A 27,469-nucleotide genomic window follows, 5' to 3' on the forward strand; every position below is an offset into this window, starting at 1 on the left:
AACACATAAAACCCCAAAGATAGATATAATATCCTACTGATTATAAAGATCAAATGGGATATACCATGAAAGTATTCTCATTCAGAGGTTAACAAATACATGAGCAACCTACGACAATACACAAAATATGTGTATTTATGCTGGGAGAATGGTTTGGTTGCAGTATGACAATAAAATATCTAAAATGGTGCATAATCCCCAGCTCGGTGGTATTATCACATTCACAAACATCTGTCTGATTTTGCACAGACAGTTCAATTCCTTTCTGCTAACAGTTAAACATGCCCTCACAACTACCAACAGAAAATATGCACACAAGCAGACAGAGATCCTGCAGCTTATCTGTAAAAATCAACAGTGAGGCAGAAGGCATTCTGCTATTCTTATGCAATCAGTAGACTCTCGTCCCAGTAAAGCCTAAGAACATGGTAATGAGGGAAAACTTGTTCTCGCTTGCCTTTGCTGCATTTAAGACTCACTCTGCCAATGTTGTCGCCCACAAACATCCCAATCTGTGCACATCTCTGCCCTTATGACTCGAGCACTTGGGCAGGACGAGCTTTCAGAAGCATCTTAGGAGGGATGAAGGCTTTAAGTAGTTTAGCTGGTCATGACATCATCTTTCACTCAGCTAGAAAAGTGATGACTGGCTCAAATCCCTATTGGATCAATGCTTTTATGAAGGCTCCACTGTTTCCATGGGCACACATCATCTCTGGCCTGCAGTCTCCACAGAGACGTGACGAACCATGCAAATCCCACCCAGCCAGCCTCAGTAAGCCTGCGCACAGATGTCTTGAAACTCAATTTGTAGCATCTTGCAGAGAGACTCTATCAAAAAAAAGTATACTCTTAAGATACAGCTGAGAATAAGATGTGACATCTTTATGGCTGCTTTTTGTGTATACTGCTGTTCATTGAAAGCCATCATAAATAGACGCAAAGAGATAAAATCCCAGAAGTTCTCAGGGGTTGGGATTGTGTTGAGTCAGCGAAGCACCCACTTTGCTGTAATGGTCACTAAAATGGTTTGAGACACTGTGTGGAAAGAGAAACCATCTACATTGTACTTGTACTGTACATCTTATTTCATTGCATTGTACTATTTATTTTCTTGTTAACAATAGAGCAACATCTATGTATTTATAATCAAGTCTTTGCAATTGATTAATAGTACTAAATGTCCTGCCTGTTATCACGCCGAAGCATGTAATACAACCATCAGAAAAATTGTCACATTTAGGTGGATATACTTATATGCTTTCTTAGAAAAAAGTGTGGAGCTACTGCGAAACTGCGCTTAGCTTATCATAAAAGCAGCTATCTTTGCTCTGCCCAACAGTAAATATATCTGCCCACCAGCACCTCTAAAGCTGGCAAAAAACAACAACTAATCTGTATGAGTTATATTTATTTCAAAACAATAATCTGCCATGTATTTGCACAAATTTTTGTTTGTTTTTTATAGATGTGAAAAATCATTCCTTTGTTTTTGTGACCAATGACATTCACCACAGATTCTCCCGGTGTTATGCAGTCCCACACACAGAGAGAGTCATCCAGCCATAAATGCTTAAAGAATACTGATCTCCTGTGGTGTCTCCTCTGCAGCGCCGGCTACGATGCCGTCCTGGACAGAAATGTCGCCATCAAGAAGCTGAGCAGACCCTTCCAGAACCAGACCCATGCCAAGAGGGCATACCGGGAGCTGGTTCTCATGAAATGCGTCAATCACAAAAATGTAAGTGTTTCAGCTGAGAGGTAACAAAAAGGAAGGAGGAAATACCGGAGGAAGTGAAGAGTGAAGTTCACTTTTAAACTGTACCCCAGTCTGTCTCTATTTCTGGCTCCCGATAAAGCCCTTCGCCACAAAATGCAGACATGCTGCCGCAATGTTGTGACCGTACTAAATTCTATGCCTCCAGAAATGTACCGAACTGGCAGGAGAGTGAAACAGAGAGCACTTCAAGGCATGAATGTAATCACCAGCGCCGCAGTTTGTGCTCTTCTGTCTCTATCTTTTTTTTTGTTTGTCCTGTCCTCCACATTTATCCCCACTCTTTTGTTCCAGTTCACTTCTTCGGCTGACTCTCACCCAGCAGTGTCCTTCACCAGGGTCATTACCAACTTGTCCCTTGCTTTCATGTATTGTGTTTATTTTTTAACTCTGTATGTTGATCCTCTATGTGCTCTTCTTTCTTTCAGATTATCAGTTTATTAAATGTCTTCACACCACAGAAATCATTAGAGGAATTCCAGGATGTGTAAGTATAGCAAACCCTTCTTTGCATAATTCAATTTTCTTGAAAAATATTACCATTACATGTTTTAATTTAATTTGAAAAATTACTATGTGTATGCAATAGAAAAGAATGGGGCTGAATTTATTATGTATTATGAGCACGTCATTCCTTCACACCTGCATTTGTGAGAACACAATCACTGGAGTAAAGCCAGTGAAAGTACTCTGGGTGTAATGTGAGGCTGCTGGAGGTTTCCTGTTTCCATACTGAATGATAAATGAGACTGTGTTCACTTTTCAAACAATCACCAGCCAAACAGTGCAGCAGAAGGATTCATGTGTCTTTCTGGCACATTTTTCCAGACAGAAATTAATAGAGTGGTTGAAGTTTTGAAAAGATGACTGACTCATCAAATGCCAAATGAGTCATCAGTCACTCACTGAGATGTCACTCATACATCAATTAAAACCTTTTCTCAGGTACCTAGTGATGGAGCTGATGGATGCCAACTTGTGCCAGGTGATTCAGATGGAGCTCGACCATGAGAGAATGTCCTACCTGCTCTACCAGATGCTGTGTGGTATCAAACATCTGCACTCAGCCGGCATTATTCACAGGGTAGGAGAGATCAGTCTTCTTTATTAAACTGCTGAATTTGGTTTTGAGATGTGTACTTTTAAACTTGTGGAAATATGAATTTGTAATGTAACATTAGACATAAACCACGCCCTCTTCCTTCTTCGTTATTTGAAGTCAGAGTCTGCAAACTCTGCAATGGCCATTCACCAACATGGCGTTGCACTGTGCTCACATCGGGGTAGCGTCTCATTTATTTACAGCTTGGCGAGTATCACCGCACAACATATGGTGGTCAATGTCGATTGGTTAAAGTCTGCTTCAACAGATTCAAAATGAACCCGAGGTCTGCAACCTGCCTATCGGTATGCAAAGACTGGGAACAATCCTCAAATCGAGCGTGGCCAGGGCAGGGCACCTGTCCGAGGCGAGATGGGATCAAGGGTGTAGCATGTGTTACACCTTCACATGGAAGCTTTTCTCTGGCACGTCAACCGAAGTTAGCATATGGCCTTTTACAGCCACCCGGGGGTAACGGACAGCAGGGGTTACACTGCCCACACAAAGGGCAGTTACAACCAGGTTTTAAATTTGAATAGATTAAACAAACTAGATACAAGGCGTTAATTGATTTGTGGAGGTGGTGATAGCTGGATGTTGTTCCAGTCAGACAGAGCCAGGTTAGAGGTTTCCCGATGGTTCCAGTCTTTGTGCGAAGCCAAGCAAACAGACGTCTGGCTGTAGCCTCGCTGTGATTAATGGGCGGAGGTGAGGGTGGTGTTGATCCTCCCATTTAGCTTCCTGCCAGAACGCATATAAATACATTTCCCTACATGTTGAACTTTTCCTTTAACTGATAATTTCTTTATATTTTATGGTAAACCCACTGACTGTCTCAGGGTGGACTTTTTTCAATCATAAATAACATCAATGAAAAATTACATTGAAAACAAGCACAAAGACTGTCAGTTGAAAAATTATCGAAAAAAAGAAGTTCTTACGTTGTTCCTTGTCTCCTCTCCAGGATCTCAAACCAAGCAATATAGTGGTGAAGTCAGACTGCACCCTGAAGATCCTGGACTTTGGTCTGGCCAGGACTGCAGGCACCAGTTTCATGATGACCCCGTACGTGGTGACGCGGTACTACAGAGCCCCAGAGGTCATCCTGGGAATGGGATACAAAGAGAACGGTGAGAATTACCAGTAATCGGATGTGTATGTGCTCACATGCATCACACTCACACACCTTAAAAGGATACGAGTCATTTTATTACTTACCTTCCTTTACAATGCGACAGTGAACTAATAGAGACTAAAATAGATATATATAGCTGTGTTTACTAATATAGTTACATCACTAAATTACAGTAGATAACTGGAGCTATTTTTGGTATGGCTCCAAAAACGTAATTTCCTTGCAGTGGCAGCGACAGCCAATATCTCCGTGAGCTGTATGTTTTTATTTTGAAACCACTATAATTTACCGGCAGTAGAACAGAAATTAGGAGCTTCTGACTCTCATGACAAGAATTTAACTATTTGTCTTTTCATGTGCATTAATGATCAGGAAAATAATTACATAGACGCGAGAGTGTGAAACCATATCGACAATTCTGGTTGATATGGCACTTGAGTCAGAGTGAAGTGTTGGAGTTATGAGTCAATGATTAAAAGCCCCCAGAACAAGAAGACATGTGATTGAACACCAGCCGGGCTGTGACTCATTAGCCAGATTCCTCCCAAGAATGGAAACCCGTGGGCTCCGAGGCTTTGAAATCACTGCCGCTCGCAGTTTCTGCTTTTTCTCCGTTTCTGCTACCTGCGTTTCATTCTGATTTTCCTCAGTGCAACAAGGTCTCTCACTAATTACTTCTCTCTACTTGAATAATCACTGTTGCCTCTGAGAGCTCACTGTGGATGACACTAACCTTTGCTTTCCCCTCTGTTCTTCTGCTCCCTCTTCGTCTCACCCTCACCTCTGTGCGTGCAGTGGATATTTGGTCGGTCGGGTGCATTATGGGAGAAATGGTGCGCCACAAAATCCTTTTCCCTGGCCGGGACTGTATCCTTGTAAACACACAGAAAGATTATCTGGTGGTATTCACTTGTTTTTATGAAAATCCTAAATGAAAATGTTCTTTATTTGAAACACAACCATCCATGTTCAGTTTCAAAATAGATTTAGCCTCTTTTGAAATACGCTGGAGCGATTTTACCAATTGGTAGAGGTAAAAAAATAAAAAAAAATAATAATCAGATGGCATTTTAGTTATCTTTTGCTTTAATCATTTTACATTTCTTGGTCACACCTGATTCGCAGACACCGGGCCCGATGTTTGCTGTATGTTACTGAGGTGAACTTAACTGCTCTCACGACTGGCTAGCTTTATAACACACATTTGTACCAACTCTTTTAACACTTTTCATATAACCTACAGTAACATCATGAGCTTTATTTAGTCTCATATAGTCTAGAAAGAGTGTGCTAGTTGGAGTGTTTCTACAGCGCTGCCTGGTGAGCTCTCTTGCGGTGTCAGGGGGTCTAATTGCATCGACTTCTTTCAGTGGGGTGCGTTTGGATAAATATTCCCCGTGCTGTGTTAGCGCACATGTGTGCACATGTGAAGTACATCTTTGCCATCTATGAGTCAGACATCGTTATTAAGCATTCAGGAATGAATAATTAATATGTTCCCTTTGAGCATCTGTTAATAGCAGCTTAGTTGAACTCTTTTGGCAGTGAAGAAAGTCAAAGGTCAAAATTCTAATCTGTTGGCATGTTAGTGATTCATTTTTTAAAAAATGAAAAAAATAATGCTATTGGTAAATAAATATTAAAACTAGGATGATGCAAATCATTTTCTATGTTGAAGGATAAGCCTTGTGGCAAATAGAATGATGTTTTTAAGTAAATCCCACAGAAAAACAACAACAACATCTAGCTGTTGTGATACGCATGCCACATCCGCAGCTGAAAATAGTTTCCCATATTTATTTCCTGTTTGAGTAAAAGTACAGCGACCAGCTCCAAAGAAAATGAAAGTATATATGTGGTCTATTTCAGAGGATTTTTTTTTTGTGTCCCGCAGGAACAAAAATCATCTTGAAGCTAAGTGCCAGAGATAGGGTGGTGAAGTCGGAGCGTAGGCAGCGCAAATGTGATTCTGCAGTTATTTAATTGCGGCTGGTGTTCAGATCCAGTGAACCTCTTGAAATCTGAACCATCAAAGTCTGTGGCTGTAAAAACTCCGCACCCTGTCGATGATTAAACGCAGCGCTCTGTTGGTACCTCTCACAAGTCACTTCCTTTTCTCCCGGCTTGAAAACACACCGATAGTCAGAAAACTATCGGCGTCGTAAAGGCCAGAAGGAAATAAAAGTAAGAAGAAAACGGCACACATGATGCACAGTGGCAGCATCCAGCTACATTACACTGCAGTTCTTGACCTTCTGCACATAAATCGAGATCACACTCGTCACGCTGCATGCTGGGAACCTAACAGATTGTTGGTTGTTGTCAATAATAGTCATATAGAATATCGCAGGCCTCATCCTTTAAACAATGATTTTTAAGTTGTTTTAGAGGCAGATAAATGGTGAGAAACACAAGACCATTGGGTGTGCAGGTGTTTGTGATAACACTCAACTCTCTGCAGCCTCTGAAAGATTAATGCAGTATGAAAACCAGAAAACCCTGCAATGAGCTCAGCAATATCTCTCCCCTTCTGTCTCTGCACTCACAACCACCTGAAATTCTTATCATCCAACACGCCATTCTTTCTAACCCGAGATCAATGAAGTGTATTCAAGCACACTTTTGTTCATCTTCGGCTCATAGATCAGCTCCGGAATGGCACCCTGTTGTGGCTAATCTTAATGGGCTTCATAGACTTTTTCGACCCGAAGTATTGACCTCGCTAAAGTTATCTCCACATTCCTGAGTGGCTGTCAGATGATGATATAGAATCCGTCTGCACAGACAGGTCACAGCGCACCGGTTGTTCCATGATGGATTAGTACAGCAGCGTGTTGAATAAGTGGTTATGGAGTGATGGGGGAGGGAATGAAGGTGTACTGTAGTGTGGTAGGTCGACTGGTCAAATTCACAGGGACGGTATGTGATGCATTTTGTCATGACTATGAATAGCTTGTTGTAGGAATGTATCAAAGCTTGTTAGCGTTTTGGTTTTCTGGGAGTGTAGATGATTTATTTTAATATTGCAGCAACTGTTATCATGCTGTTCGGGTAACTCCTTGGTCTTTCTGTAATTTAAATCTGGCTGAAGCAACATGCTTTAGTTTTAAAATGGCTTTCTAAGGAAGAGCTGTTAGTCCTCTAGTTTTAATGAGATCAGTGTGAATCTAACTAGTGTGAAAATGGAGAAAGTCAAAAATATTTGTACTCTTTGATCGACCAAAGCAGAGTTGTTTTTTTTTCCATGTTTTCTCAGTCCTATATTCCCCAGCTCTATATAGCGCATAAACGGGAACCTGAAAGAAACTCAGTATTGGCTCAATATTTCATGGGCTACTGTGGGTTGGGCTTGAACATGTTAACACCGACGAATGGCCCTATTTGGAAAAAAGTCAATAAAAGGAATCTAGCAATAGAAGAAAAATGAAAGCCATCGGGAGAGCATGACCTTGTAAAAGCTCATCAAATAAACTGTCACAAAACTCAAAACTAACTGACTTGTTCGTGTTAACGCACTATTGCTATAGTGTTAAGGCCTTCTGCTAACCTCGTAGTCACCAAATGAGCTAATGTCGTCGTGCTATGCATAACAGATTGTTCACAAATGAAACAAGAAAATAAAATGAATGTATTATACTAGTGTTAATGTTAGTTTATATTTTGAGGCAACTGCCAGCAGCATAATATCTCTGACTGGGAAATACAAACTGGAGGCTGATGTGTTTCTCACTCAAGTGCTGCGGATTACAGTTTCAATTAAATGACATGAAGGCAGCATTGGGGCATCTTTGGCTCCGATATTGTGACATGTGATATTGTATTTCTGACTATGTGGCCGAGGTTCAGTTACAGGAGGGAAAACTAATTCTACAGATTTTACTGGATACTCAGAGACATATTTACCAAGTAACAAGAGATAAATGAACGATTAACACATTAAACATCTACAATCTATATATTTTTTTATAACAAGTACAACAAACATATATAACAAATGTATCAAATTAAAATCTGAAATCCATGTCACTGTGACAGACCTTGCTCCTGATGAACCTACAGATATACAGCAGCTTATGGTGTGTTCTAGCTCATTGTTTAGTCGTTTGGCTCTCATGGCATTGTTTTTGATGACAATGGGGAACCATTTTATTGCTAAAAAAGGATTAAGCCAGTTTAAACTCACTGCCCAGCACCAAACAGCACACAGATAATAATAATAATAATAATAATAATAATAATAATAATAATAATAATAATAATAATAATGATTTTTATAGCGCTTTTCAAAGACACTTTACAGGTTAAAATGATCAAAACACTTACCGACCATGTGGTGACAATTTAGCAGCTTAAAAAGTCACATATTTGGTATAAAACAGAACTGACAGAGAGTGAATGTTGAATTTAAATACATCGTGGGCACAAACATGACGACATGCGTGTGCCTGTATGTGTTTGTGTGACCCCAGTGGACATGTGGTCAGTCGGCTGCATCTTTGGAGAGGTGATAAGAGGGACAGTGCTGTTCCCTGGGACAGACCGTATCCTTCCGACCTTCTGCCACTTCCTCACTCTGTTTTACAAGTAAACCCGAACACAGCAGGAACCCTGCAGCATTTTGTTGAGAGCAACCGTGTTTAGGTGCATGATGCCTGTTTATATGAAGCGAATAACTCCAAACACAAAACAGCATTACGCTTTTACGACAATGACACGCTGAGGAGAAACACCTCAAGCCATCCGAGTGAATCCAACTACTTGCTAAAGAGCCATGAATAAGAGCCTTAGTGGATGAGAAAAAAAAAAAAAAAAAACTGTCTCACTGAGCGCTGGGTGGATCATAGCCAATCTGCAGTGGAGACAAAACGGAGGAAGTGTGACGCGTTCCAGCAAAATAAAGTAATGGGGATCTGTGGCGGCCCTGGCATCTCGCTGCCTCTACTGGCACTCTGTGTGAGAACTTGGGGAGGGAGGGGGTCATTCGGAGGGTGCGGAGGGGTAAGAAAGAAAATATTTGTCTTTAAGGGGGTGGTAAAATGCAGGCTGACACTCCACGAGTCTATCTGCACACACAGTCAGCTACATGCACATTTTACATGTTTAACAAAAGCTCATATTGTCAGCAGGAGGTGCGTCATCAGCTCTGTGCTTCTGTGACCCACTTCCTATTTTCAACAATGGTTACACAGTCAAAAAAAGAATTCACTAAACTTCTAAATTAGTTAAAAAAAAAAAAAAAAAGAAGCTGTTAATATAATTTGTGAGAAGCTGATTTGACGGGAGTGTTGATGGGATGCTTATTGAGGTCAGTCAGTTTTCTTGTTTCTAATAGATGCTTCTTTTGCCGTTGAGTGCTTTTTGCAATGCAAATAACAAAGTTCTTTAATTATTTTTGTTCAATTCATATGGGATTACTACTTCCATTACTGTTAATGCACCCCCACCCAAAAAAACAAAACAAAAAACAAACAAACTGTCTTTAGATGCAAAATGAAATCTATGACATCGTATGCGGGTAGAAGCGGAGCAGGCATCGAGGCCTACAGGATGCGACATATTCCAGGTGTGTTTCCCTTAATCCTGACCTGCCACACCAGACATCGACCAGTGGAACAAGGTGATCGAGCAGCTGGGCACCCCTTCACCAGATTTCATGAAAAAGCTTCAACCCACAGTGAGGAACTACGTCGAGAACCGGCCAAAGTACGCGGGCCTCACCTTTCCCAAGCTCTTCCCCGACTGCCTGTTCCCCGCCGACTCCGAGCACAACAAACTCAAAGGTGAGATGCAGTTCTACACAGCGAACACGTAAACGTGCTGTGTTTTGTATCCGAGCAGCACTCTGTGAGCCGTCCTGAAATCAAACCAGTTTTTTTTTAATTATTTTTTTTTTTTATGCAGTGTTAAACCAAGACATACTTTTTTCTTCTTCTTCTTCTTCTTCTTCTTCTTCTTCTTCTTCTTCTTCTTCTTCTTCTTCTTCTTCTTCTTCTTCTTCTTCTTCTTCTTCTTCTTCTTCTTCTTCTTCTTCTTCTTCTTCTTCTTCTTCTTCTTCTTCTCCGTCTCACCTGAGAGGTGAAGAAGTAGAAAATCCTTCCAGTGAGATATAACTAAATATATATTTCCTGTTACATCAACTCCAACATCAAAGCTGTTGGCTGGTGAAGATTCTACCTGAATCCTTTTGGTGTTCCGGCTGCTTCCTGCTGGAGTGACGGTGTTAAAGGAAACGCACCCAGGTGGAGGGAGAGGGAGAGGGACGGCGTGAGGAAGCGTTGAAGTGCTGCTGTTTTGTGCGTTTTGTACTGTGACAGGTCGGAAGTGACTCAGACGTGAGAGAGACATCCTTCAGGCTTTGGTTATTTTGAACCGTAGCGGAAAGGAAGCGGCAGATAGGGATTTGAGGACCGGTGGAAGGAGAGCGATATGGGAGTTATTTTATGGATTTACCATGTTTTTTTTCTTATTGATGTGTTGACTACAGCGGGTTGCACACGGCTCATCTGTCTTTCTCTGTTCTCAGTTCAGTTTCTGCTGTAGAGCTATTTATAGTGAAGGTCAGGATGTGTAGGAGAGCGATGGCGTGTGCTTTAAGGGTTCTCGATTTCACATCAGTCCAGGAGGGCCGGAGGGAAGACGCAGTGGCCGGCCGGCTGATGCTGACTGCTCTTCTGTTTGTGGATGCCAGATGTTTCACAGAATACAGTTCATCCTGCATACTGAGCTGCATTTAGAAACACGCCGGTGGGAGATCATTCCTCAGATCATACACATTAATTCAGACCAAGCTGACACGATCAGCCGAATTTTTACATCAACAGTAGATATGTGGGACAAACCAGAATATTAATGAGGACATCAAAATGAGGAGAAATTTGGATGGTTCATGAAGTATTTAAGAATTTCGAGAAATGCCTTTTAAGCTAAATTTGATATTCAATATTTGATCATTACTGATCTGCGGATTTCTGGATTTTCTGGCTTCACCTGGCAGAGTTTGCACTGTGCCGCATTTCTGCGTACTTTTTGAAGGAGTCTCTTCATGTTTCTGCTGTTTGTACCGCAGCGTCCGACCTCACAGAGACACGTGTTGTACAGAGGCCTGGTAGTAACGTGTTCCTCCTCTAATTCTTTTGTTGCTTAATGAAAGTTGGCAAACAGCTTTTCGGTGCACTGCTGCCACCTGGTGAGAGTAAGATGTTACTGATCTATGTAACTGTACTACATGCTTGTATATATTGTAGCTCTTACACAAATGATTTATAGTGACACATGGTTAAAATAAAACCACAACGCTCTGCACAACTGTTGTTGTTATCTGCTATCAGTCACAAGTTTCTGTGAAATTATAGTTTCCTTTGACAAACTGCTGCTGCCATGTCTTGTTCTCTCTCCTCTCTTTCTGTTCCAGATTTCCCTTTTGCATATTTTAGTGGCATAAAAGAACATTTTCTTGCCTCATAAAATCTGAACTAGATGTTGTTTGTTGGTTGATGTTTCAAACCACAGCTAGCCAGGCCAGAGACCTGCTGTCCAAGATGCTGATCATCGACCCCGCTAAACGGATATCAGTGGACGAGGCCTTACAGCACCCCTACATCAACGTGTGGTACGATCCAGCTGAGGTGGAGGCGGTGAGTAGGCCTTTGGCAGAGCTGTGTATTGATTACTGTCCCGTGCTCAGTCCTGTCTCCCCGTGTTTGAACAGTCAGCACTGTCTATTTTGTATTTAATGATGACTCCCCTCATTTCATTATTTAAAAAGACAAACGCAATCATAGTGAATTAAAACATGAATATCAATTTTTAAACCAGTTTATTCAGCAAATGCTGAGCTGCATTTATGATTGATTTATGATTTTTGTTCACATCTCATTTTCATTTATCTCTCACACAGTTTTATTCATTAGTCTACAACTGAAATGTGTTTAAATTTAGTAAAGCAACGCAGAGTTTTTGCTTGGAAATCTTGCTGCTACATTGTAAAACAGTGACTTAGTGCATCGTTCTGTCTTGTAATGTAAGACTGGTGGTGTTTCTGGTTTAACCGGTGAAGCCTAACGTCTTCATCGGTGCCTCATTAGTATGAGGTGACAGTGAGATTGGGAAAAAGCCATCTGCAGCTCAGTAAAGTTGTACAGATACCACTTCTACTCGCAGCAATAGACTAATGAGTGCATGAGCAGCTGATAAATGTCAGTGTTACTGCGTGAAATATCCGGCTGGTTAATAATAGCATTTTACATACACCTCCATTGTAGTTATTACCCAATTTTTTTTTAGCAGATTTCATGACTGTCCACTTGTTTGTCCACTAGTTGTTGGTTTTAATGATGCTATTGTTGTTAGAGTTGATGCAGTATGTATAATATGGCTGTGAATGGCATTTCAACACATTTTCTGCTGTTTTCCCCTTCTCTAATGTCATCTCATGCTGATGAAGGCCAGAGATCTCATCCAAATATCCATGGTAAATAACAACCGCCCTACATCGAAGACAACAATTGAATGATACTTTTTTTTAATCTTTTTTTTTATTTTACTTTAAAGAGTATAAATGAAATGAAATATATTTGGACACATTTGACTCAGTGCTGTCAATCCTTGATGATTCCTTCCTGGCATGTTTGAAGATATATTGAAGTGAAAATGACAATTTGCATCTCCTCCCTCAATGAAAAAAGAAAATCCAGAATTGGGGGAAATATTTTTCAGTTGAAAAGTTTTACCGCTGCATACGAGATGTCTCCTACATGACCGAAGAAGCTTTCAAATTTCCATACTTCTACAAGTTTCCTATTGGACCAGGATTGACTCCTAAACTAGTTGTAATGTGACCTCGAAGTCACATTTCAGAGGAGCTCAGAGAAATTTTCAGCCTCTTTTAGTCTCAAACTCTGCACATATATGATTCTGTATAACTGGGGGATATAACAGGGATTTTAGTCGTGATAATAATTTAAAAAAAAAAAAGAGGTCATAATAGATGTGTATTAGGGAATTAGAATATAAGGCTTTAAAACAACAGGACCGAGTTATGTGTGTCTGTGCAAATCCCCAAAACTGCACGCAAACCATCTCAGAGAAGTGCATCCGCTGTATTAAAAAATTCATTTGATAAACCCCTCACTTCCACAACATTATGGATTGTTGGTCTGTCCTGCTGTGGCTGCTCAACGCTTACGAGTAACGCTTCCTCCAAGGTCATATCGCTGAGGTTTATGGGTGGTCCTGTCACCTGCAGTGATGGAGAGGGGAGAATTATGGTGTCGGGAGTCTGGGGCAGGATCACGATGAACGGGTGATAAGAAGGGCTGAATGGTTGCCAGACAGCATATTTGTGTTCTGTCAGATGAAACGAAAATCCTACGCGTGAAGGACAAAGGCACTTTAGCTGGACAAGCCAACAGATATGTTGTTACAAAGATCTGAAATATTTTGTGTGATGAAATGTGATGCAGAGAGCAAACTATGTATTCATATTGAACTTTGTGGAAATCAATCACCACTGTAAAAGATTATGGGTAAATAAATCACTGTTTACTTTAATTCATCTACATTTTATATTTTCTTCATCGTCCACACGCAGGCAGCATGTTCTTTTTGTACATACATGTTAAAACTGTCCTGGCAGTCTGATGTGTTTTTCATGTTCAAATACATGCCCATATTTCTTCTTTTTTATTAATTCATCAACAATTAAATGTTGACAATTTTGACGCATCGTTAACCAAATCTGGTGTCTGGTAGATTTTTGAGTTTGGATGTTCACCTGGAGATGCTGCTGATTGGACCGGTAGCTGGATTGTTACTAAAATGCAGCGCGCTTTCTTTGTACTCTCTCGCCTTTAGCCTCCACCTCAGATCTACGACAAGCAGCTGGATGAAAGAGAACACTCCATTGATGAATGGAAAGGTATGAATCGCTTATTTAAATTACGGAATCGGGAAATCACCAAAAGTAAAAGATCTGGCAGTTTTTAGAAGAACCTGTACATTGTTTGTGGTGTTACGGCTCGTTTAACAGTCTGTATTTGTTGTTGTTTTATGTTCAACTTCCCCGGTTTGTTCAGTAATTAAAGGTCATTTAAATGTCAATGTCTTTTTTACTGACTTTTCTCTTCTAAATGTGTGCCTTGGCAGAACTAATCTACAAAGAGGTGATGAACTTTGAGGAGAGAACGAAGAATGGCGTAGTGAAGGGACAACCTTCACCTTCAGGTACTCTCAGTGCATAACCCTAATCGCTCTGTAAGTGAATTTACTATAACCTTACTGGAGTTCCCCCTTGTAAATAGATAAACCCATTGTGCTGTTGACCATGTGTCTCCGTCCCCTGCATCTCCAGTTAAATGTTGTGTAGTGTCATTTTGTGCCAAGTGTATTTATAAAAATGACATTATAAGACAGCTAATCAGTAACTGCTAAACTTGAATATTTTAAAGAATATTTAATAGCAAATGTTGTGTGCACTCTTTTATGTGTATGTGTTTATATGTATAACATATCATGACTTAAGGTTTGGGTTCTTTAGGGTCCACCACAGGAAATATCAGCACGACATTTCATACGGTTCCTCTCTCAGCAGGACTGCACACTAAAAAATACTAAACAAAGCAAAAAAAATTAAAAGCAAAAAAAGTAATCGATCACACAGAATATTTGACGTTGACCTGATGTATGTCCTGCTGACAGTTTATATTGTATTTAATTATAAACAATTAGAACATAATTTTTTTGTTACAATGCAAGTGCTGTTCTCATGATGTGCCACGGAGGGGCAGTATGGAGTCACGTTAGCACACTGACCAGGCCGGCCTGCCTGCACTGTGATCCTTGTGAAACACGCTTATTGCAAGAGACAGCAGCATCTGCTGATCACGAGAGGAAACTGCCGCATCCGAAATACCTTCAAATGATCTCATTTATGCAAAAACAAACCCTCCTCCTGCAAACCCATAAGGCCTCTGCCTCATTTAGCTGGGCCAAAAACAAGCAACACAAATTTATAGTTCAAACAACATGTAAACTATGCTGTCCTCCTTTCTGCATTTCTACAAGCTAAAATATTACAAAGGAAGAATGTGTTCAGAATTAATTTCACCCATAAAGCAACACTTTTTTTTTTTCCATCTGTTTTTTCTTTTTTTCACCCTCCCTCTTTTGCTCAATCTCTTGAAAATTCATGACACCATCCTTCCTCTTCTTTCCATCCACTAATTAACCGAACGGCCCGGCCTATAATGTCAAGCGCTGAATAAATCAGACGCAGTGCAGGAGCTGCAGACAGCAGCGTTTTACCGCAGCGGGGAATCAGAAGAGCCGAGAGCACACGTGATGCCTCACTCAGAACCAGTGTGTGTGTGTGTGTGTGTGTGTGTGTGTGTGTGTGTGTGTGTGTGTGTGTGTGTGTGTGTGTGTGTGTGTGTGTGTGTGTGTGTGTGTGTGTGTGTGTGTGTGTTGAGATTATAACATTAATAGAGATTTTACCAGGCCACCCGTACAGTATTTATCGGTGTGAGACAGTGTATAATATCTATAATATTATTAACACATTCATAATCTTTGCACTATAGCCCACATGAGCTTTTTGTATCTCTGAAAATATATATATAAAAAAAAAAGGTTCCCAGAGTGTGGAAGATTACCGTGAGGGAATATAATATAACTTTTGGTAGTAGTTATGAATTATTGTTTCCCCTCTGTGGATTAGTGTTAGGATGGAAAGTTAGAAATTAATCTTCCACTTTATAAATCAATTTTTGTTTTTTTTAAATTTACAGTTGTACTCCACTCGCTTTGGGAACTCGTAACAGTTATTTCTGATGTATTTAAGTCAACATCCAAGTGCAGCAACTGCTGGAACTGATGCCAGCTATTAATTTTGTTCTCGGTTTTATTTTGGGTCAGCTGAAGTGCCTCAACAGCCTCCATTAAGCAATTAACTCTCCCACAGGAAACAGACAGAAACAGCAGATTCACGATGTGCCTACACTTTACATGTTCGCTGCACAAATCAGCGTGTTGGGACCGTTTCCGCCGTCCACTTTGTTCTGAAATCTTGTTTTTATGGCCGACAAAGCAGAAGAGTGCTTCATAAAGGTGTGTGATTGGGAGGCTGGTAAATTCTTCACCGCTTGCTGAGAGACGGGAGAGGAAAGTAAGGTTTTATAAAGAGCTGCTGAACTGAACTGAATTTGCAGCACACCTTCAGGTCAATTGGCAATCTCATGGCAATCCCATACCAAAACCACAGACAATATTTACAGATGCGTAGAAGAAAACGCACGACAGGAGGCGATGACCCGTTAAATTAAAAAATGCACTCTGCAGATTAATCATGGCGGGTTGGTCTGAACACAATTATCACGTAAATTATAATTTTAATGTTCAGGAGTGTTTTCGAAATCTTGAAATCCTGTGAAAGGAGGTCATATTGAGCAGAAACCTGCAGTCGGCAATGATAGCGAGCTGACCGGTAACACAAAGGCCTCTAATAATATGGACCAGCATCTACATGGCAGATGAAGGTCTGAGAGTGTATAAAAATGACAACATGTCTAATAATTTGTTTTTGCGCTGAAGTCTCGTTTGGTCACGCAAGACTTTGTGTGAGATCTTACGTTCCGGGAAGCACCTGAAATTGTTTATTATAGACGCGAAATGTGTGTACTGCTTTTTGACTTAATTGCCTGGTGTGCGTACTGCTATGGTCAAAATATTGAAATTAAATCTGCCGTTATGTAAGTGGTCTTTCACGTTTTTAAAACCCGTTTACATTATTTTGCACCAGGCTTTACGCACATTTATAGCCTCGCACATTTGGCCCACATTTAGCTACTAAGAGGATAGATTTAAATTTTATTTAATGCATTTCTTATATCATTCATTGCATCATTAGCATCAAAATGCTATATTAAGACTTTGCTGCTTCTGTCCTGATTTACTTTAACTTTACTTTAGAGGAAACTAAGCATCCTTTGCTCCTCCGTAACTCAAACACTGATTCAGTGTTAATGGGGGAAAAAAAGCAGCTGAGCAGATTGAATTCGGAGTTTCTTAATGAAGTCTCCAAAAGTTTACTGCTGACTGTGTCCAGCTTTGATTTCAAAAGATCAATGAAATAAAATTGAATTGCAATTTGAAAGATTTTCAAACAAATTAACTTGACTTCTCACAGTATAATACAAAATAAGCGAGACTTGTATAAAGACATAAGTCCTAATAATGAAGGAGTCTACAATGAAATGCGCAAATCATCAAATAGCCCCTTGGCGGCATGTAAATGTTTCTAACATCCCCTTTATGACCTGCTGAAACCCTGCAGCCTTTAATGAGCTTTCCTGTGGAACCCACTGGACCCAAACCTTATTTACCTTTGTCTCATATAGAAACACTGTGATTGTGGCGTCTCACAGTTGTTGTTCGTGTTGTTGATGTCTATATTCAGCATTGGTCTAACTGTACCCTCTGCGTGCACTTGCAAAATATCTCCTTTGGCTGTATTTCTCCTGCTGTCTTTGCAAGGACTCTTTTACGTTGTAACCCCCTGCTGCTGTTGATTCCCTTAGCACAGGTGCAGCCGTGAACAGCAGCGAGAGCCTCCCTCCCTCCTCCTCCATCAACGACATCTCCTCCATGTCCACCGACCAGACCCTGGCCTCAGACACTGACAGCAGTCTGGAGACCTCTGCAGGACCCTTGGGGTGTTGCAGGTGACTAGCCGCCTGCCTGCGTAACCCCATGTTCTTCAGAAGGTGAAGAACCCGACTGAAATGACCCGACTGAAAATACACAACAACAAAAAAGAGAAAAGATCAAAATGAATATATTAAGAACAAAAACATGTGTCATGGAAACACAATCTGAAATGATGAAATCTAAAGCCTGTGCATTGTCATTCAAAAACAGCAGTGGTATTTAAAATGAAGTAAATGAGCTGAGGTATATGTTAATGATCTTCTAGTTGCTTTGCTTATATTACCCCACATATCTTGTATATGGCATCCAAACAAAAATGACCAAGTGCTTAGACTTGCATCTCCTGTAAAGTGCATATTTGCTGGCTGCTGGTCTCCCAATTCCTTACAAACTCATATATGCTCCAATCATTGTGGCAAGGTGAGCTGCCATTTTGCTCATCGCTACTGCTCAACACAGACTTCCTTCTCCTTTCTCCCCTTTCCTTGTTCAACTCTTATTTAATAACACTGCTGTATTTTAACCTCAAGGCTTTTGTCTGAGACCCCCCCCCCCCCACACACACACACACACACACACTCGACACAATCCCAAATGTAAGGTTGCCTGATTTGTGTGTTTTTATGTGGTAATTCTGCAGGGATATGTAAGCTGCTCTCACCCAGAGCGGCGCTCCCTCTGCTACTTGTAAATATTGTAATTCTGTACAGCTGAAGGGCAGACAGAGTGGGACTGACGGCCAGTACACTAGGAGTTTTTTTTCTGACTAAGCGCACCTTGCCACATCACCGCTTTCCACCTCAGTTGCCCCTGCCTATCGCTGTAGTCCTGCATGGTTAGATTTAAACAATGCTAATCTCACTGTATGCTAAAATGAGTCTGTATAGAGACTTTTGTTTATATACGATGTAAACTAACTCAACTCCAGACAAAAGGGGGATGGAGGAGGAGGAGGGGGAGGGGGGGTCTGGTCACAGTAAGACATGTGAGTGTGTATGTGTGAGTGTGTGAGTGTGTGTGTTGGTGAACAACAGGCAGGCCATGAGTAACCGTCAGGGCTGAGTTCAGGACTTATAAAGGGTCAGTACACGCAGAAATAAATGATTTTGATTGTACTCAGACTTCATAAGATTCCCCTTAAAGAAGTCTGATTTGTGTGTAATGTCCCTTTTATTTCCCCTGGCAGCGTGTGAGCGGTCCCTCCACCGCCCCACGGGCCGACCCACAGCCCTGCATGTCATTGTGTACCATTAACCCCACATAGGCACAGGAGGTGGATCTGTTTCACTGTGGCGTCGCCACACAGAGACGATACGTATTTATTTATTTGAAACACAGAACACTTCGAGAACGAGACGCAGGCGATACAGTTGAGAGTTTAAAGGCTGGTGATGAGTGTTAACCTCGTAGCAATGACTTATTCTTCTTAACTTAGATAATATGCATCATTTCACCACACACCACCCAGATATTACATAAAACTAGACCGAGTCCCCCATCAGTTATGTTCCAGGATTTCTTAGCCGGACGATTTTACTTACTGATTTATTTATTTTGATAGATGGAATCTGAATATGGCAAGTGCCTTTTGGAATGAAGCATTGCAGGTGCAGAAATGATATTATTTTTGGTATTTTTTTCCTCTGCTTCTTCTCGTTCTGCCTTAAAACTGTGCGAGTCCCCATGAGCCACCAAGTTTGGTGGAAACTTTGAACAAAACATTGTTTTCCTCAAATTGTTTGGCAAAAGAAAAGAAAAGAAAAAAAAGAAAAATCCACTGCTTATGCTTGTTTTCTGCCATTTCACATTTTGATTTAGTTTTACTTCTTATCTATGACTTAAAACAGAATCAGCCTACATAACATAGTGTGACCAGATTTTTTTCCTACGGGGCCACTTGCACACGTAATACTTAGCATATACTTAGAGGCATAATTTGCATTGAAGTTTGCGATGGCTTGGCAGTTGGACCGGCGCTGTCCAGTCCAGGAGTTTAGGTCACGTCTAACTGTCAACTGTGCACACTCATTGATTTTAAATTAAAGAAAGAGGCACTGTATGTTTGGCAGACTGGAACAAGAGGAAAACAAAAGGCAAAACCTACGTTGCTCCATGTCTATTTCATATTTTAATCACTCATAACAACAATTTCAGCTGCAAGTTGTGAATATACAATGGTAGACTGCGATTAAGGTGTTACTTTGGCTTTTTTTTTTATGCCTCATAAAATGCACTCCTATTAGAAACCAAGCAGGTGGCCTATAAGTTGTGTGTACTTGATATATTCTTAGTTATGAAGCAAGAAAGAATGAAATTCTCATTATTTTTGGTTTCCACTGCCATATTTTATGTTTTCATGCAGGTTTGGTGGGTTTAAAGGCAAAGGGAGCATCGATGCAGGTTTAAGAAGCTATACGCCAAGCTTAATTTAATAAATTATTTTCACTCTAAATAATTCAGCGGGTGGATGTATGGTACACTGGGAACTCTGAGCTGTATTTCTGTGAACAAATCAGATAGTTCCCTATTTTGGGTGTTTGCATAATGAGCTGGATAGCCTGTTATCACATACAACATATAAAAATAAAGTTTCTTGGGAAACTATATTCCTAGGGGCTCATACGTTCACTGGTTAAGAAAATATTTGTTTCTTACCCTGTCATTCGATGGTATAACTAAATCTCTGTAACCTCAAGTTGAGCTGCTGATTGTCTTTTTGCATGCAGTTGAACCACCCTGTGTCTGTACATACAAACTCTCATAGTTCCCCCCCAAAAATGATCGACATAACTTCAAGAAGCTACTTCGTTAACACTCTTTCTGCCGGTGGCTTCGTGTACAGTGAACCACACGCAGACTAACAGTACCTTCACAGAGCTAAGAGGGTAACTGAGGTTGGCGTCTCCAGAATAAGCTACGTCTAGCTTGGCTTTTTGTTCAGGGTCTGACCAGGGCAATCTCTCAAAACAGGGTGCAACTTTTAAATTCTTTATGTTTTGAAAATATTCAGATGAACTTCTCACAAAGGGGGTCCAGTGTTTAAGTCGGCTCCTACACCACAAATAAACACAGTACTGTACTTGCAGTTTTTTTCTACAGGGCATTAACCACCCCAACGCATTCTGCTTTCTGTATCTTTACATGTTCTGGTCACATGAGTACAAATACTGACACATATTAATGTTTTTTTTTTCTTCTTCTTCTTCTGAATGTGAACTGTTGATCTTTTTTTTTTTTATAAGATCCATCCAGACAAATCTATTGTGATAAAAGGTGCTTTTGGTTCCGGTTAATGCGCCTGAAGTCGAAGGTTCTAACATAGAAACAGCTGGTTGTCAGCACTGAATGTAGAAATGAATGGATTCACAATTACGCATGTCATTGCTTCTCTGCTCATCAGTGTGTGTGTGTGTGTGTGCGTGTGTGTGTATGTGATTTTAAATTAACCAGCATTCAACACAAACTCTGTAAGGTTGAAGCGGAAGGTGTGCTCTGACATCTGGATGAATTATTTACGTAATTTTCTTTCAAAACAAGATCATGACTTTTGTATGACTGCTTTTAAGAACACTGATGGAGAGTGAGCACAGTTGTGTGTTTGGAAGTAGTTTATGTGTGTATTCATGTTTAGTCACATTAACCACTGAATTTAAAATGCGTCAACTGTCAATCCTGCTCCTAATTTTTTTGTCAAGAGGGACCCAAAATGGATTCAGGATGAGTAAAATTAATGTTTTTATTTGTAATCTGAAGAGGACTAACTCATCATTCAGCCATAATATTATTGCCAATATGACTAAATGATTACATGGCCACAAGTTAGGATGGATCTTGTACTCGGCTGTGCCAACTTTAAAATCTTTGGACTCAGTACTGGTGATCTCCAATTTATTGATTTTCACCTCATTCTTTCGAGTTATATTGTAAATAATAACAATCCAACAATGCAATAAACACTTTATTGCACTCAGACAGGGAAGCAAGCTACTACAAGGGTCAGGTGATGCTAAAATGTTTTAAATGTGGAACTCTACAATGGTGAAACCCTGTATAGCTCATCTGAATCAGGTGATGTTGTTCTTCAGTTCTTTTACGATTCCTTCTCTCTTTGTTTCTTTTACTCCGTGCTGTTTTAACGATTCATTCTTTTTGACATTGTCAGGTTGAAAAAAAAAAAAATTGTATCTGTTTCACGCTGATCTCAAAGCTTCAGGCTATAGCGTTTCAAGTAAAGTCAAAACAAATGCAAAAGAAAAAGAAAAAAAAATACTGAAAGCTGTTACTGTAAACACAACATTTTAAAGGAACTGTGTATGTAAAAATAGTATATGTATGTGATTGAAAATAAACAAAACCTTTGATCTTGGACATTGAGGACCTTTTTTCTTTTACCTGGAGCGACTGACTGTTCCATATGTCGGATTAACAGGCGCCGTATAATCGACAGAAACCATCTGTTCAGTCTGTCACAGTCCAACCTACGCAGACTATAATCCAGTTTCAGGCACTTTAAGATGTGCTCAATTTAAAGGCAGGTGTTCATGAACAAGTTGTGAGCCTGAATGAGTAACACATGTAACCTGATGGTGCAGGAAGAAAGCCAGCGGACTGACGCTTGCGGCTGATAAACTGTACATCATGAGATGATAGTTTTTCTACACCTTTTGTACTGGTAGCTTCCTTCTCTGGTTACACAGTGGGGAAGGTGGCAGATCACTGGGCAGGACTACTTTTAGGCAATCTTACAATATTAGGCTAGATTAGGCAAAACGCATATTTCTGTGTGGTTGACTCATCAAGTAACATTTCCTGTTACTTTTGCAGAAAAAATATAACATTATACCATCAGTTTCCACTTTATTAGGGATACCTGTACAATTTAATGCAATACAGCTTTCTGTCATAGAGTTTATTTTACAGTATGATGTGTATAAAGTTTTGAGGTCAAAGTTAGTGAGTGTTATATTGGACTGGATTACATTCAGAGGTGTTTCTAATGTTTATCTAGCTGAGAACCAACAAAATGATAAACACCTCTGAATATAATGTAGTTCTTTACAATACCATATGTAGCTACGACCTCAGTCACAAACATATGAATGAATTTAAACATTTCTTACAGTGCTGACCAAAATCTTTGACTAAATGAGATTTTATTGGAATAGTCAATTGTTTATTTATCACATGCCAAATGTTAAAAGCTCCCACGGTATCCACAATAAAATACGCTGCAAACACTTATGATGCTTCTCTACAACTAACATGATTCTAAATTGAATATTGAGTGTTAGTCAGACAACACTGATGTTTTTGAGCTCTGACCAACAATTAAAAAAAAAAATCAAAAAGAAAAATAATCATCAAATGTCTTCCATTCATACATTGTGTGACTAAATTCTGTATCTTTTACAAATACGTCAAATACATAACAGTTGGACCCGTTAAAGACACACTCAAAAGTAAAACAAATGACACTCACATTAAAATGCGTCTTTATTTGTATTGTTTTTAAAGTTCCTTTGTGTATCAAGTATGTCTTGAAAATATTCCACTATCCCAGTCCTCTCCTTCTTGCCCCTTCTGTCCATAATCTGCTCTTTTGTGTGATATTCACAGAACGTGGTGACACTGTCAGCTTGGCTTAAGCCTATTATTTCCCGGTGAAGGGTGCAAAAATGAGAAGCGCAGACTCCCCTCCCTCTCTCGGGTTGTTCAGGCACTTTTTTATTTTTTCACCCATGTGCACATTCCAGATGTCCTGCAATGACCAGCAGCAGGTTTAAACGGGACCTGATCTCCAGAGGAAAAGCAGCCAGCAGCAGGCCTGTGCACACGTGCACACACAAACTTCTTTGGACAGAAGTCCTCTCAGACGCCTCCTGTTTTGTACCCATTAGCTAATTTTTTTTTTTGTAGACATTTGGTTTAAGGCTACATAAATACACTTCATCAATATACAGTCACTTTACAGACATTCAGGTATTGTATGGCGACCCCCTCGTGGACTCATGCACCATCATGCACACCGCTCACCACTGAATCTCGCAGCCGGGCTGTTAATGTCCTCAGTGTTGACCAACTTGATGCTCCAGACCTCTAACTTCTTCACAGTTATGACTAACTCACAGCTCTGTGTTGGGACTCTTTAGCTGTAACTTTTTATTCTGTGCCAAATTTAAATGAAAATGTGTCAGGTGGTTAAATTCTCCGAGGGAGTATTAAAACTGGCATCTCGTAAAGACTACAAACTGTAATTCCCAGGATGACTTACGTTAACACTTCATGAATTTGTCACCTGAAATTACTTTTTATCTGGGATTTATGCCAATGCCCCATTGTGCAAGTCTTAAAATGCATTTTTTTTACTGGCTACAAAACATTCTTCAATTATTATCGACTTAATACGTACCATATCCATCTGCATATCAGTCAAACCACAGTGCAGACTAACGAGTAGGGTCTACTATTACCTATAAAATATTTACAGTACAGGATCTTTTTTTTTTTTGGTCATGGGTAAATGTAACAGCACAGAAGCACGGGCACATACACAGCATACACTCCCATTTATATGGTACACACACATTGACTGACGGGACATTCAGTACCAAGACTAAACAAACATATAAGTGCAAGAAAAAAAAAATTCTTAATATAAAATATCACACATTGATAACTTTGCTTAAATATCAGATAAACATTTAAGTATCACGTACAATTCTCTTTACAAACATATGACTGTTGCATTGTTTCCCTCTATGTACACGAGCAGATACCGAATTACATCCAACACTAACACAGTGTTTTTTTGCCAGATGTTAAATTGAATAAAAACGGGTTTGGGATGGTCTTTTCTGCATTTTCAGCTCCAGAGTTGGTATTGTTATTTTGTATTTTCACTGGAGCTCACACAAAATGGTCGTAGTACCGTATGTTATCATTGACTGTGGTGTACTGTCCCTTTATTCCACTCCCCAGTCGTGTGATTGAGCACCAAAGGAGGCTTGAGAGTGTCCATTAACTGTTTAAATAATACTATATACAGATAATGTCTGTCTGGCATCACTCCAGGTGATGTCTTCGTTTGTACAGGTGGCTCACATTAGCCCGATACCTCCCATTTCTTAAATTAAAACATGCCGTTAACCTCTGCAACGTAATTTCCCAGTCTACCGCCTTCAATCAGCAGCCAAACCCTGTTTGGAGTCCCTGTAATGTTCACATCATGTAATAAACCATTTCCAGTCTTCCCTGGCATCTCAGCCCACTTCCTCAGCCGTCCCTCACTGTATCCAGATGGAGTTGTTGCGGTCTGGTCGGCGGGGGTCGGAGGCTGTGGTGCTGCCAGTTGCAGTGAGGTCACTAAACGTGGAGAAAAACTGCTCCATCTCTTTCTGTAACATCTGGTTTCGCCGCTCGGCATCGTCCTTGGCACGCTCAGCGTTGCGCAGCTTGATCTCGGACATGGTGTACTTCTTCCTCTCTTGGTCCAGCTCCTCGTGGAGGTTCACCATCTCCGTCTCCAGCTCCAGGTTACGCTGCTCCAAGCTGAGAACGAGGTTTTACACAGGATTAGGAGAGGGGAGAGCAGTGTCTGTCGTGAACAGAACAGGGCTGATCTGAGAGCACAAAGGAACGGGGTCACAGCTGCAGTTCATTTCAATTTAACTAATGAACTAAATGAATTACATGCAGCAGCTTAAATTACTGTTGGGAATCTTCGGATGTTGTAAAATACACTTAATGTTGTTTTTTTTTGTTGCGAGTTAGCCTCTTAACATTAAAACTGCAGGCGGGAACAAACTGTTATTCAGGTTGTCTTCAAAGGTCACAAAATGTGTCTAGAAGGAGCCAGTGGCACCAGCGTCTTGACTAAGTGAAGTTTAACACATTACTAAATTAAAATACCACTATTTAGAAACAATATACTATTAACAAAACAGACATCTCAACATATGTGTGCAATAAAACCAATACCATACCTTTTTAAGCGAAGATATATTTAGTTTGTACCTCTAAAACTGTCATTTTCAGACGTTATGCCAGCCATAGGTGTTGTCTAGCAAGCAATTTATACATTACTAGAGTCTTCAGCTTTCGTTTAACATTACCTTGAAACTAGCTAGAAGTTTCTAAGAACTTGCGAAGGACAAACTTAAATATCATTTGTTGTATTTTTGCAAAAATTCAGGAGAATTAGTGGTTTAACAGGTGTTATGTGCTGGAAGACTTCCTGGGCTGAAGTCAGTGTGCCATTTTTTTTGGCAATATCTTTCCTAAAGCATTTGGCAAGCAAGTATTCAACACAAGGCTGTACTCAAAATATTTGCTCACCTCAAATACAAATGAGATCACATGTTGATATTGATCTCACGGAGACACAGTGTGTGTATTTATTTATATTCTTGTGATAGAACGATAATGATGTACTGAAGAGATAAGTCACTGCTGGCCAGCTGGTAAACGTTTTACTGTGTGTCAATGCTTGTAGTGGTTAATGCCTTTCAATTATCATTAAAAAAAAAAAAAAAAAAAAAACCCAGCTTTCCCCATGTACCTTTTTATCCTGGCCTCATACTCAGTCTTCTGCTTGTGCATCTCCTGTTTAAGACTGGCCACCAGACTATGTAGAGCACTGTGGCTGCCAGGTCCATTACCAACAGTGAAACTGTCACTATTATCACTACTGCTGGTGCCACGGCTGCTCCTCCCCGCTCCATCTCCACTTCCCTCTCTGTTGCTGTTTCTGCCCTCGCCCTCGGCTCCTCCTCCTCCGGATTGGGGAGGCCGGTTATCCGGAGCTGGTCCGTCCAGGTCTTCGTAGTGGCCTCCGTAGAAGTCCTGCTCGGGGCAGGTGGTGGTGGAGGAGCGACAGGACGTGGAGTTGTCAGGAAGAGAGATTTCACAGGAGGACGTGGACCAGGTGGCGCTGTCCACGCTCTGCTTGTCCTCACAGCTGGTGTTCAAACACGTGTTGGCGATCTGGCTCTGCTGCTGCAGGTTCTGATGGTTTAAATGGACATTATCGTACGTGGACAGACGATTCTGATTGGTCGTCTGCTCCCCGTTGGAGAAGTCACGCGTCTTGCTGGTCTCCCGTAGCATGACACAGCCGTTCGGTACCCACAGACCATTGCGTCCGTTCAGACTCCCCGTGACGTCAGTGCCAGAGATGCCCATGCGCACACCTCCGGTCCCGTTCCCTGCAGTGCCGCCTCCGCTCGTCACGCCGCTGGTGCCCATTTTTGTGCCTGAGCCTTTGAGCGCCCCACTACGACGCACTGGTAAACTCCCCCCCCCCGTCAGAGTCTGGTTCTTCTCTAGATTGAGATCTGCGGAGGGTGAGGAGCTGAAGGAGCCGTTCGTAACAATCCCACTGCCTTTACTGAAGGCCGGGTTCTTTTTTACAGTCAGCGGTGGACTGCGGGTGACGTCGAAGCGTCCCGTGACACCGTTACGGGGGCTCGCCGACCGCGGGGAGCCGCTGCTGTCTACGTGCTGGCGGTGAGAAGGAGACTCGGGGGTTTCCCAAACACACTGCTGCACCACCTGTGTGTTGTTGTTCTCGGCGTTCTGGCATACTGTGATGGCGGAGGTAGTTGTGGCGGCTTGTCGTCGAGGCAGTTGGATGTTGTTGTTGTTGACGAGCTCGAGGCCCGTGGGGCTGTCTTCATCTCGGGGGAAAAGCACATCGTGGCGGCCAATCAGAACGGCCATGAGCTGCTGGACCAGAACAGTGCCTGACAACACGAGA

The 27,469-nt window shown here is 40.9% G+C and overlaps 2 protein-coding genes across 11 annotated transcripts in view; one reads left to right on the plus strand and one right to left on the minus strand.

Moving 5' to 3' along the window:
* The window catches only part of mapk10 (mitogen-activated protein kinase 10), a 36,594-nt gene extending 14,511 nt beyond the window's left edge, over positions 1-22,083 (plus strand). For 2 of the 6 annotated variants that reach the window (XM_069710798.1, XM_069710800.1), the window contains exons 4-14: positions 1,612-1,741; positions 2,206-2,264; positions 2,723-2,861; positions 3,844-4,009; positions 4,810-4,881; positions 9,612-9,794; positions 11,524-11,648; positions 12,458-12,484; positions 13,867-13,930; positions 14,158-14,235; positions 17,591-22,083. In XM_069710798.1, the coding sequence (XP_069566899.1) occupies positions 1,612-1,741; positions 2,206-2,264; positions 2,723-2,861; positions 3,844-4,009; positions 4,810-4,881; positions 9,612-9,794; positions 11,524-11,648; positions 12,458-12,484; positions 13,867-13,930; positions 14,158-14,235; positions 17,591-17,733 (1,186 nt within the window). In that variant the 3' untranslated portion in view covers positions 17,734-22,083. Of the gene's footprint in view, positions 1-1,611; positions 1,742-2,205; positions 2,265-2,722; positions 2,862-3,843; positions 4,010-4,809; positions 4,882-8,483; positions 8,556-9,611; positions 9,795-11,523; positions 11,649-12,457; positions 12,485-13,866; positions 13,931-14,157; positions 14,266-17,585 lie in introns of all 6 variants that reach the window. The other 4 variants (XM_069710799.1, XM_069710804.1, XM_069710801.1 and 1 more) reach the window with 4 other exon arrangements.
* A 469-nt stretch (positions 22,084-22,552) lies between these two features.
* The window catches only part of arhgap24 (Rho GTPase activating protein 24), a 61,722-nt gene continuing 56,805 nt past the window's right edge, over positions 22,553-27,469 (minus strand). For all 5 annotated transcript variants that reach the window (XM_069710792.1, XM_069710794.1, XM_069710793.1 and 2 more), the window contains 2 exons: positions 26,273-27,455; positions 22,553-25,263 (listed from right to left, as the gene is read on the minus strand). In XM_069710792.1, the coding sequence (XP_069566893.1) occupies positions 24,999-25,263; positions 26,273-27,455 (1,448 nt within the window). In that variant the 3' untranslated portion in view covers positions 22,553-24,998. The remainder of the gene's footprint in view (positions 25,264-26,272; positions 27,456-27,469) is intronic.

This window comes from Brachyistius frenatus, unplaced genomic scaffold (assembly GCF_029030835.1).
Source record: "Brachyistius frenatus isolate BFR_SWC_R1_liver_20210118 unplaced genomic scaffold, ASM2903083v1 Contig_94, whole genome shotgun sequence".
Lineage (NCBI taxonomy): Eukaryota > Metazoa > Chordata > Actinopteri > Embiotocidae > Brachyistius > Brachyistius frenatus.